Source organism: Stegastes partitus, unplaced genomic scaffold (genome assembly GCF_000690725.1).
Source record: "Stegastes partitus isolate 25-593 unplaced genomic scaffold, Stegastes_partitus-1.0.2 Scaffold588, whole genome shotgun sequence".
NCBI classification, from domain to species: Eukaryota; Metazoa; Chordata; class Actinopteri; family Pomacentridae; genus Stegastes; species Stegastes partitus.
The window spans coordinates 170088-183180 of NW_007578319.1; the positions used below are offsets into that span (position 1 = coordinate 170088).

At 40.0% G+C, this 13093-nt stretch overlaps 1 protein-coding gene across 1 annotated transcript in view; it reads right to left on the reverse strand.

The window, feature by feature from the left end:
- LOC103362610 (nuclear receptor ROR-alpha-like) overlaps window positions 1-12836 on the reverse strand; it is a 39438-nt gene extending 26602 nt beyond the window's left edge. Inside the window, exon 1 of the mRNA XM_008289014.1 lies at window positions 12726-12836. Coding sequence (XP_008287236.1) covers window positions 12726-12753 — 28 coding nt within the window. The 5' untranslated portion in view covers window positions 12754-12836. The remainder of the gene's footprint in view (window positions 1-12725) is intronic.
- Between the last annotated feature and the right edge of the window lie 257 nt (window positions 12837-13093).

Here is a 13093-nt window from a genome sequence, read left to right on the forward strand (position 1 = left end):
ATTTAATATTTTCAGGGCCTAAACCCAACAATAAGATCTTTGAGGACATCGCTTTGGGGTTTTTAAAGCATTTTTACATTTTATTGTCCTAATAATTACTAATTATGAAAGCAATTAGCAGATTAATTGATAATAAAAAAGAATTCCCTTTTACGCTTCACTGTGTCTGAATAGCAAACTATTCATTCGCTGTGCTGGAATCGGGATATCAATTTTGATCTCTGTTTGTTGTTTTTCATTTCTATCATCATTGCACAAGTTCAATAAGTTAAATGCAGCGCTTTGTGCTTGTGATGTTAAATAAGGCCCAGTGAGGCAGTAAACAGATCAATCTGAAATATTGTGATGTCTCAGCACATTTTTCAAAATAGAAAAAAAAAAAAAAGGACATTTTGAAACGATGACATTCACAGGTGCCATCGGTGGTTTCCTGCTGTGGACGTTACAAACCACATGTTTTTACAGCTACGAGCACAACAAGAGCGAGCGCACACGAGCTGAATGTGGTAATCTCTCTGTTTCACAAAGTGCTGGTTTGCACAGGCATCACTTTAGAGGAACAAAATGTTATTGTGAGACCACAGGACGCTGCAAGTTGTTCGTCATTTCTGAGTGTTGAAATCTAGACAAAAGAACTGAAATGTCACCGGTGTTAACGAACCAATAACTTGTCCTGCAGCTACAAAGTGTTCTGAAATCTGAAATGGACATAAGGACACAAAACTGGTGATAAGTTACTGATTATAAATCTTCATTTTCCCTTTTAACCGTTTATATGTGGTGTTTCAGGTGTAACATAAAGTGGCTCCGGTGTCATTTTTCATTCCTATAACAAGAAGAATTTGCCACAATTTAAAGAAAAAAAAAACACTAATGTGGTTTGTGAGTGGGCGACCTACAGCATGTCAGTGTTCATGTCAAAATCTGAGTCTTAATTACAACTGGGATGCTTGGCTTTGAGAAGTCTTATTGCTATGTTGTCTATGCAAAGTATGTTCAACCTTGACAACATCCTTGACTTTGCATTGCAAATGTCTTGAGGTGTGAGAAGGTGTAAAAAAAAGTTTTAATCGTACACTGAAAATCAGGATTTGCATGACTTTAACCCTTAGATGCACACCTCAGGGACTGTGTGGCAGCATTTAACTCAGTGTTAAAGTGAATAAATACAGACAATAATGAAGAATCCTGTTTTTACCAACTAACTCTCACTGTAACAAGCCTGTGCAGTACCTGGGTTACAGGTTTAGTGCAGAACTGCATTTTCTATGTTACTGGAGGATCTTTCATGACAGTAACAGCTCTGCAGATGAACCTGAGGCTACCACTGCTGATGATGATGAGGAGGAAGTTTTAGTGATATTCATGAATCAGATCATTTGAAAGCAGAGCATGACAATGACAACGTCACCAAAAGTCCATACATTTCAAGACATGAAGAAGGAAGCAATTTCTAAAAAATATCTAGATTTCAAGTTTAGATTTATTTGTTTTCCTTGACTGTGCATTGCAACTGTCTAGAGGTGTGAGCATTTCTAAGTTACTAACGTGAATCTTTTCTGTTTCCACCTTTTCCCATAAGAAATTTTACAAAAGGCATTCTCCTGGAACTCCTTGATTTCCGTGCAGCTGGGATAACAAGGAATGGAGGCCATTTTACAGGCCATTTAGCACAACGTACAAACCGGCAGCTTTTACATCCGCCAAGCTGATAAATGTTTAAAATCTGTGCTCCTGAAAGGTTCAGTAAAAAAGCAACTAAATTTCAGAACCAAAGAAGAAGCCTCTTGGGTGAGATGTGCAAGAACCAAAAAGCAAAGTCCGGTTGCTTTTTACTGAAGCTCCTACGATCACCGTGACCTGTAGGACTAAGGATCTACGCAGACATGCTTTAAAATGTGTTGATTATTCTACAACACAACATTAAGCTCAATGATCGTCAGCCACAAGAAGAATGCAGCAGATTTAGTCCCATCAGAAGCTACTGGAACCACGATACACAGATCTACAGTCAACACAAGTCAGAAGTGGTTCATATGGAAGGCTTGCAGACAAAAAGCCAAAATTCACCAATGCACAGAAACACTTGAGGTGAAATGGCAGCAGCTCTATAAACCTTAACTATGTGGCTCCAACAGAAGGCAGTTTGTTGGTGGAAGAGCTGCAGAGCACCACTGAAGTCTGCTGGAGGCTCACTGCAGTGTTGGAGCTGTATTTCTGCAAATGGAGTCTGAGATTTGGCCACAATTAGCAGCTTGTTCAATGTACAGAAGCAAAGGCAAATTCTTCACCAGGACACAATCCCACCAGGAAGTTGCCCCATTGGTCATTGAGCCATTCATGAATAACATTAAGAGACAGAGGACTCTAATACAGACTGACGCCGCAGAAGAACTGAGGCATGTTCTCCAAGATGTTCTCCTACACCAGTCCAAACGCAGATCCAAAACAAGGTTGACAATCATTAAAAAAGAAAAGTCAAAAACAGTCCAGAACTAGTCTCAAACTCTTCCTAAATCTGGTGCAAAACCAGGTCTAAAACAGTCAAAAACTAATCCTGAAACTATTCTGATATCAGGTCCACAACCTGATCCAAAATAGTACAAGTAGTCCTAAACTATTCCAAAATAAAGTCTGAACCAAAGCACATAACCTGGTTCAAAATAGTCTAAAAGTAGCCCAAAACAAATACAAAATACAGTCTAAAACCAGGTACACAATCTGGCCCACAATAGTCTAAAACTTTTCCTCAAATATTCCAACTATTCCAAAATCAAGTCTACAACTACGTCCAGAAAAGTAAAAAATAAAAACATCTGTAAACAACCAGGTCCAAAACTGGTGCTAAACTCTAAAACCACTAAAAATATAAGACAAAACTCAGGCCAAAAGGTCTAAATCTAGTCCTAAACTATTCCAAAATTAGGTCCATAACCAGGTTGACAAAAACAGTCTAGAACTAGCCCTAAACTATTCCAAAATGTGGTGTACAATTACATACATAACCAGGTGCAAAAGTAGTCCTGAAGTATTCTAAAATCAAGCTTTAAAACTAGGTCCACTAAAGTCAGACTAATTCTGAACAATTCCAAAATTGAATCTTCAACCGGGCTCAAAACACTCCAAAACTAGTCCACAGCACATTTCACAACCATGATCCAAAAGCCTAAAACTTGCTGTCAAGAATTCCAAAATCAGGTCCCAAACAATGTTAACAAAAGTCAAACACCAGACTAAAACTAGTCCTAAACTAGTCTAAGATCAGGTACAAACAATATCAAACTTGCTCTTAAGTATTCCCAAATTAGATCCATAATCAGAACCACAGCAGTCCAAAATTCAGATCCAATCAGGTTCACAAGAGTCTCAAAACTAACCCAAAACTAGTTCTTAGCCAAGATTGAAATGAGTCCAACTCCAGAGCCGTGACCTCAGCACCATGGAGTCACAGTGGCATAATATGAAGAGAGACACTGAGACAGACTGAACCAGAACAACGGTTTTCCAAGAACCCTGAAAAATCAAAGTGTGTCAAGGAGAGCTGTTTAAAAAAGCAAAAGGAGCTCATGGCAAATATTACTTTGTTTCAGCTTTTCCTCTTTCCTACACAGTGATGAACCTTGTGAACGCACCCTAAAATGTTTAAAAAAGCGTCTCGCACACACACCGATCGCTGCGAACGGCCTCCTCGTCAGTGCAGCCACACACATTCAGGCCTCTGTGCTGCAGCTTCCTCTCTGCAGTAATTAGCTCTCTGAGTGTTAATCCCGTCTGAATTCTGCAGTTCGACATCAAAGAGGACGTTCAACAAAGCCACCGCCTGAAATTAGAGCCGATGCGGGAGCAGTAGTTATTTATACATCCAGCTGCAAACATCTGCTTTGTTTTCTTTTATTCTCCTTTTAAAGTCCACCAGCTTCCTCTCTACAGACTCGGCAGAGGAGCCGTGAAGGCCATCGAGTGTTTTTGTACTTCTTTGGCTTATGAGAAAAATGAAGTGCGACGAGGAAGATGACTGGAAATCCGAGTAGTTCTACAAGGTGTAAGAAAAAGTGCCAATCGTACACTGAAAATCAGGATTTGCATGACTTTAACCCTTGAATGCACACTTCAGGGACTGTGTGGCAGCATTTAACTCAGTGTTAAAGTGAATAAATACAGACAATAATGAAGAATTCTGTTTTTACCGACTAACTCTCACAGTAACAAGCCTGTGCAGTACCTGGGTTACAGGTTCAGTACAGAACTGTATTTTCTTTGTTACTGGAGGATCTTTCATGACAATAACAGCTCTGCAGATGAAGATGAACCTGAGGCTACTGCTGAGGATGATGAGGAGGAAGTTTTAGTGATAGTCATGAATCAGATCATTTGAAAGCAGAACCAGAGCATGACAATGACAACAGCATCACTAAAAGTCCAAGACATGACAAAGGAAGCGATTTTGAGAAACGATCTAGATTTCAAGTTTACAGTTGTTTGTTTTCATGCATGTTACACAATTCCTTCACCAACTCTCAGAAAGTTGAAAATCCAATTCCATCGTCTGGCTCTGAGAAAAGACATCACTTTGGAGATGTTTTTTTAAAGAAGACAAGTGAAATAAAGTGATTTAGATTTCTTAAAAATCATGATTAAAGCATAAATTTGGTTATTTTTTGTCACAGGATTGGTTCAATGACTCTCAGAAAGTTGAAAATTCAACAAATGTTTCCATATTTATAGTTTCTGGCTCTGACAAGAGATGTAATTCTGTGATTTTTTATTTTTTTTTAAAACATAGCATGCCTTTCAAGCCTGCTGAGTTAATAATGAAAACAATGGCGGCTGGTGGACATTAAAACCACTGAAAATACAGAACAAAGCATCCAGTGTTGTCTTGCTGCTTGGGAATTGAATAAAATACACTGAGATAGAGCAATGATCATTATCATGATATTGATTTTGTCCTGCAGCTCCGGCTGACCTTTGGTTTGATAAGTAAGATGTGACAACACGCCGTCCTCGTCAGCGAGTCTTTACATCAGCAATCCTGAGGGGAAATTGTTTTAATGACTCATCAGCCGTCAGAGCTGCAGCCATCAAACCACAGAAAAGCTTTTCATGTTCGTCAGGCAGCAGAGCGGCGACGGAGGATCGCTGTTTGTGATTCGGTTGAAGCAGAGGAGTGTTGGTCCTGCGTATGAAGCTCCCTCAGAGAGCTCACTCTGCCTCCTCTTCATCTTCCTCCCAGCCTTCATCCTCCTCACAGATTCCACACTGATCATTCTCCTCTTCCTCAACATATATGCAGTCATGCAGAGGAGGGACTTCTGTCACAGCTTCATCCAGCTCCAGAGTGAACAGAGAAGGTCACAACTCCAGCAACACTTGTAGCATAAAGAGAGGCTTTATTACGACACCGACGAGTTTTAATTTCCAGTCTTTGAATCAGTTGACCAACAGGAAGACGATTAACAGTAAAGACATTATCCCTTGCAAAACTAATAGTTTGGCTCATAAAATCACTTCATTAAAACTAACGACAACACAGGAAAATAACGCTGATTATCTCGTTACCATAACAACTGTTAAAGGGTGACAAGTATTATTAATTTTTGGAAAAAGAAAAGAAAGCAATTTAAAACTGAAAAGGCAAAAGTAAAAAAATTAATAATAAAAGGACAAATATATATATAAAAAGTAAACTTTTTAAAAAAAATTTAAACGAACAAAATATATGAAAGAAATAACTTTTTTTTTTTTTTTAACGTACAGGACCACTTTTCAAATGACAATAAAAGTTATTAAAAAGTTAAACGTAAAATACTTTTAGATGAAAATGTTACTTGCGCTGTCAACTTTAAAGCTTGTGTTCAAAAATATACTCGTTAAATAAATATAGGACCTAAAATTCCTTGTAAATATGTGGAAATACTAGTCTGAACAACCTAGTTTATGATAAATTAAGTGGTAAAACTTTTGAATTGCAGTGAAAAAGCTAACACCACTGACTTCATTTAGTTTGTTGGTTAAAAAGAATTTTATTCATTCAGTTTTCATAATTCAAACAAAACAAAATAGGGAACTGTTTTGCTAATTGATGAGCCCAAACAAGTACTTTGTGGAGTGTGGTTTACTCAGCAGCACATCATCGCTCCATTTATTGGCTGTGATGCATCTCTTCCCCAGATCACAGGAGGTCACTTACATAATCTGGTTTACTTTCTGTTTAGTGATGATCATGGTGGCTGATAAAGTGCAGGTAGCTGTTGATATCTACAGCGCGAAAACTACTGATAGCGACCATTTAACGTGCTGATGACGTCTGAATCAGGAGCTCTGTGTTTACATGGACACGAGGTCTGGTTGTGTTTAGGTTTCAGATGTCTGAGTGCACATCAGGTCCAGTTTAGACCACAGCTGCTGCTGGAATGATGCAGGGACGTAGTCCTCTGTGGATGAAGGCCTTGCTCATGGGCAGGTGTGGTAGGAGGGAACAACACGTTGTGAACAGATTCTGTTCTTTAATCTCCTCGTCCAGCGTCCAGCGTCCACGTCGTCTCGGAGTGGATGTAATAACGGCGGACATATGGCGGCACACATGGAGCAGCAACACGCCAGCTCAGCCTGTCAGCAGACGAAGCAGCAGCTTGTTCATCAGCCACAGTTGGAGGGTCGATTAGTCACCGATCCAGCAGGTCGGCTCAGTAATCTGAGTCTCTGCTTCACCTCCACATGCATCGACGTTACGTCACTTTAAATTCATCTGTCTTCATCCAAAAACTGCTCTGTTTATCTGGACTGTTGATACAGAGGTTTTATCTCAACTGATGACGAACACATTCAGCCAAAACTTGCTGAAACAATGTGAAAAGACAAAGGACAGCACATCTGGAAGCAGCTGCCTGCTGTTAGATTTCTGCCTGTGAGAGGCTTCGCTGACCTCACTGTGTGTCACACGACATCCAAGGTTCATGCATGAGTCATTGATATACCCTGCTTCATCCCAGCTCAGCAGTGTTTAGACAAATATGAAGGAAAAAAAAGAAAAACTAATTGGGGGGGAAAAAAATAAAAACTGAAACAATCTTAAAAAACGACAAACATTTGAAAAGGAGAATTTAAAAAAGGGTGAAAAGGAGAAAAAAGGAAGTATGAGATAAATATAGATAGATTTATGAAAAAAAATAGAATAAACTTTTTTGGGGAGAGAGAAATTAAAAAGAAAATAAAGGAAAAATAAATATAAAAGAGACAAAATATTTAAACAAATTTTAAAGGAACATCTGTTAATGAAGAAAGAAAAAAAATATTTCTTTAGAAAATGGAATTAAAAAGAAATCTAAAATAAATTGGGGTTTTGTAAAGAAAAAAATGAAAAGGGTGATTGAAAAGAGCCTTTTTAAAAGAAGGAAAATGTAAAATGATGAAACAAAATGAAGAAAAAAAGTATAAAAAAAAAAACATAAAGAGGGAATAAAAAGAATTCAAGATAGATTTGTGAGAAAAACAAGTATAACACATAAAGGACAAAAACAACAAAGATTTTTCAAAAAATAAAGACAAAATGGTTGTCAATGGATCAAAAATAAAAAAAATACATATTAAAAAAATTATCAGGTCAGATTTTCAGATAAAATTCTTTCACTGCATAAAAATCTTTTCCCCTATTTGCAAAAGGAATGTTTGGAGAAATTAAAAATTGTTATTTCCCAAAATATGAACAAATAAAGGCTAAAAATCTGAGTTTATCTGCAGCATCTTTGCAGTGAAGCAGCTGGAAGCTGCAGATGCAGGTGTCTGATTCTCAGTCTGCAGTGGTTTCATTCGGAGCTGCAGGAGAGTTTTCCCAGCGGACGCCGTACAGAAACCACAGCATCATGTGTAATTAGCAGCATGGCGGCGCTAAGTGAAGGCTAATGAGCTGGAAGAATTTCATGAGAGCCACCGCTGTTTACTCCAAAAATGCTAAAGCTCGGGCAAAACGAATCCCTGATGGATAAATTATATGAAACGGAGTTCTGAAGAAATAATAAGCAGATCAAAGCAGGAGGAGAGAGGAGAGACGCCGCTCAGCCTCTGAAACGTGTCGAGGTTTGTTGGGAATAAAAAAAAAAGAAAAAAGAAAAAAAAACGCCTCCTGCTTTATCTTCTGCAGCAGCTCAAGTTCAGCTCGAGTGTGATTTTACTCTTTATTTTCATGGCTTTCCAGGTTTTATCGCTTCCTTAGGCAAACTTGGTTTTCAGAGTAAATTTCCTGGAATAAAAAGTCTTTCTTTACTGTTTTTACACTACGGCTGCTCAATAAAGTGGGGCAAAAGTCCAGGCTGCACCTGAACGCACCACAAACCACCATGAAAACCGGAGAAGTGGTTTAAGAAATGAGAAGATGCCTAACAACGGTCATAGATATTTCCTGAATGACTGCAACTTGTGCTTGTTTATATTGAGCAGTGTGTAATTCCTGGATGTGTTTGATTTTACAGGCAGTGGATAACTGATGGATGACTGTAGGTTGTGCTTGTTCATAAGTGGTAGCAAATTCCTGATCAACGGTAGCTTTTTCTGCTTTTCAAAGGGCAGCGGTTCATTCCTGTGTGCTCCAGTATGTGCTTGGTGGCACAGGGTAGTGGATAATTCCTGTGTGCTCCAGTATGTGCTTGGTGGCACAGTGTAGTAGATCATTCCTGGATAACTGCTGTTTGTGCTTATTTATCAGGAGCATTTTTGGATGATCCAGCTGGTTCTTTGAGGTGCAGGGTAGTAGATAAATCATGGATGCTCCGGTTTAGGTTTGATGGTACAAGGTTGTGGACAATTTGTAGATGCTGTTGCTTGAGTATGGTATACAGGGTTGTAGATCATTTCTGGCTGCTCTTACATGGTAATAGATAGTTCCTGGATACCCCAGCTTGTACTTGTTGGTACAGGGTGGCAGATAACACCTGGACGCTCAGTTTATGCTTGTTGCTGTGGCGCAGTAGATAATCCCTGGAAGGTCCACCTTGTGTTTGGTGGTACAGGGTACTGGATAGTTTCCAGATGCTCCAGCTTGTGAATGTTGGTACATGGTAGTAGATAAATTCTAGATACTGCAACTTGAGTATGGTGCTCCAGGGTAGATCATTTCTGGATGATCCAGTTTGTACCTGTTGGTACAAGGAAGTCGATGATTTCAGGATTCCCAGTTTCTGTTTGGTGGTAGGTGGTACTGGATCATTTCACAGTTTATGCTTGTTGCTGCAGCGTAGTCGATAATTCCTGGAAGGTCCAACTTGTGTTTGGTGGTACAGGGTACTGGATATTTTCTGGATGACAATCGCTTGTTCTGTTTTGTTTTTTTGATAAATAATTATGGAATGACTCTAGCTTGTACATGTCGATGCAGAATAAGTTCTGTATGAATTTCTAGGGCAAACAATAACTCCAGGATGACTGCATCTTGTTTTTTTCTTACACAGGAAAATCCAGGACAAACTACAGGTTGGACTTCTCTTTAGAACTTTTAACAAAAGGCAGCAGATAATTCTTGCACGACTACAGATTGTATTTCTTCATACAGGACAGTTAATTAATGTAAGGCGTGAAGAGACACTGTCCAGTAAATAGACACATTCAGGTGGGAAATAGTTTGCTCTATTTTTTTCCGTTTTTAGAAGAAATCTCTTCAAAATCAAACCATGAATGGCCAAACGCTGGACACTGGACTGATGTTTGTCACATTCAGATGTTTCTTTATGCGTTTCAGTGGCCGAGGATGGAGTGATGTCACCAGTGATGTCATCCGCTCCCCTCCTCCCGCCGCCGAACAGTTAAATAATCTCCTGGCTGTTGTAATCCTGTGACATAACAGGCTGGCTAAACGCCTCCTGCAGCGTTTTCTCACAGACTGTGAATCTGGACCAGACGGCTTTAAAACACACACATGTACACACACATGCACCGATGCACAAAAGACACACACAATGCAGCTGCCAAGACTGCTGGAAAATACAGATCTGACCGGTTCAAATGAATGAAAAGTTTCTTCCAAGAGGAGAAACACTCGGAGCTGCTCCGAATGAACAACAGCCGACACTGAAGTAAAGCGCAGTTCTCATGGAACAAACAGAAAATATACTGCAGATTTAACAACTCAACACTGACACTGAGCTCCACTAATGACTCAGTGTGTGTAAAATGTAATGCAGACACACCACACATCACAGTCTGGCTGAATGTCTGAAGTGCGTTGCATTGTGGGAACAGCTGGATCTGCAGATATAAACTCCCAGTGAACTCTGCAGATTCACACGGAGTAAGAAGGATTTTTGCTTCTTCAGCTTAACAACATTTCAGACACAAACAGTGAATAAGATCAGAGCAACAGGTTACATGAAGAACTGCCAAGATATTCGTTTGTACTTTCCAGTTTCAGCATCTTCAACAAATTATAGCTGATTTTGCTTTTTAGTCACTGATTGGGGCTGTATCAAAACAAGACTATTCAAGATAATTCACTTCCCAATTAGAAGAGGTCCTAAACTAGCAGCAAAAACACAAAATGACCTTAAAGAAACACAGAATGACACCAAGAAAACATCCCAAAAAATGCAAATCATTACTAAAAAGACCCGTAACAATTGCAAGAAGTCACAAAATGACACAAAAAGATACCAAATGACCACAAGTACGAGGTGTGTCGGAAAAGTTCCAGGACAGAGAAGGCTGGGAAAGTGCGTCAGACTCCAGGGGGATTACTTTGAAGGGAAAAACTTGTATTTTGTGGGTTGGGTTTGAAATATATCTTTTGTGACACCAGTCCTGGAACTTTTCTGACACACCTTGTAAATATGAAAGGACACAAGGAGACAAAGAACAGCAAAAATCTGCAAAGTGACACCAAAGAATCAGAAAGAGATGCAAAAAGAGACAAAAAATATCAACAAAGAGACACAGAATGACATGAAAACAATGCAAAATGACACCACAAAAATGAAAAAGTTGCTGACAGACATAAATGGTACATGGACTGCACTTGTATATCGCTTTTCTACCTTAGCGGCACTCAAAGCGCTTTACAGTGTGTTTCTCATTCACCCATTCATGCACACATTCATACACCAATGGCGACAGAGCTGCCATGCAAGGTGCTGCCTGCCATTGGGAGCAACTTCAGGTTCAATGTCTTGCCCAAAGACACTTCAACTGTGGAGGGGCCAGGGATCGAACCACCAACCTTACAATCAGAGGACAACCGCTCTACCACCTGAGCCACAGCCGCCCACAAAAAGATGCAAAAAAGATACACACAAAAAAAATAAAATGCCCCCAAAGAGACTCAATGACACCAAAGAGATGCAAAACTAAACCAGCAGAAATGCAAACATCCACAAAAACTATTCACAGACGCAAAAAAAAAAAAAAAAAAAAAACACCAAAAAGCTCCAAAATGACTCCCTCAAAGATGAGACACAAAATGTACACTGGGAGACACAAGGACACCAAAAAAAGCTAAATTAAACCAACAGGATTGAAAAATCCACCTCAATGACACTAAAAATCTTACAAGTTAAACTACAAACCAGCAAAATGACACCAAAGAGGTAAAAAAAAAAAATCTCCCAAATCATACACAAAAAACCCACAAAATAACCACAGAGGAGCACATAATGACCACAACACACAAAAAGACACAAAACACTGGCAAAGAGACACAAAATGACACAAAGTTTTGCCAGTGAGACACAATATGACCACAAAGGGGCACAAATTCACCACAAATTACAAAAAAAAATGCTCATGAAGAAAATGTCTGTGACCCAAAATGACCCAAAACGCCTTCAAACAGACCAAAGTCAACCACAAAGTGACACTAAAGAGACACAAAAGGACTTCAAAGAGACAAACTCTCTACAGCAACACATGATGACCAAAAAGAAATGAAATACGAGTCCAAAATGACACAAATTTACCCCAGAGAGTCACAAAACAACAAAAAAAGACCAGAAATGACCCAAACAAGATGTGAAATGCTACAAAAGCAACACACAATGACCTCATGAGAGACAAACGACCACAAAGAGGCAAAAAACAACATCAAACAGATGCAAAATGCGTCCAAAGAGACACGAAATGACCTTAAGGAGACTGGACTGGCGTCACAAACACCTGCACAGGTGTACAGCCTGCTTTCTCAGTCTTAACTGTTCTTCCTAAGAGAACACAAGTGAACCTTTAACACGTCTGCAGTTCAACATCTCAACTTCTACACAGTTTCACAACAGTCCATCCAGTAGCTGCTGAGATATTTGAGTGTGGATCAGACTGGAGCAGCAGCAGCATGAATAAACCCTCAGACATGTGAAGCTTGAGCTGATCTTTCTCTGTCTTTAATGAAATATTCCACATTCTGCTGTGCACTGTTCAACATGCTTTAATCACAGTTTCCTCTGACAGAACTGAAAAACACGGTCAACTTTCATGTGTCACATCCTCATCTGGTCCACTGCACACATCCTCTCACTCCAACATGTCATGCACACAACCAGGGAAAGTGTTGATACCCAGGCGTGAACAACAAGCCTGACACCAGGTGTTCTCAGCTGACGGCAGGAGGTGAGCCCGAGCCGCGCGAACCCCGGCGGAGTGGAGCATCTCCCCGGATTAAAACGCACAGCTTTGACTGGACTCATGTGCAGCGCAAACACAAAACTCTGACAGCGAAAAGTAACGCAACGCGGACGCACGCAGCTTTAACTCACCTTTCATGGCAGAAATGACAAAATACATATTTATAATCCAGAGTCATGGAGGAGGAACGAGCAGCGGCGGCGTCCTGCGTGAGATCAGCAGCAGCTCTGACAGACTCTCAGCGCTCCGCACCGCATGAGGAGCCACGTGACTCTGATGTCATAGCACAGGACCCGCCCTCTCGCTCTGACGGACACAGCTCTCAGCCAATGAGAGGACAGAGCAGGTGCCGAGCAGGTGCGGGATGTTAAATGACCACAAAGTTACATGCAACAACCACCAAGAGACAAAATGACAGCAAAATACTCATAAAACGACACAAAACGACTACGATCAGCCGTAAAATTACACTATAGACACTCAGAATGACCCTAAAGAG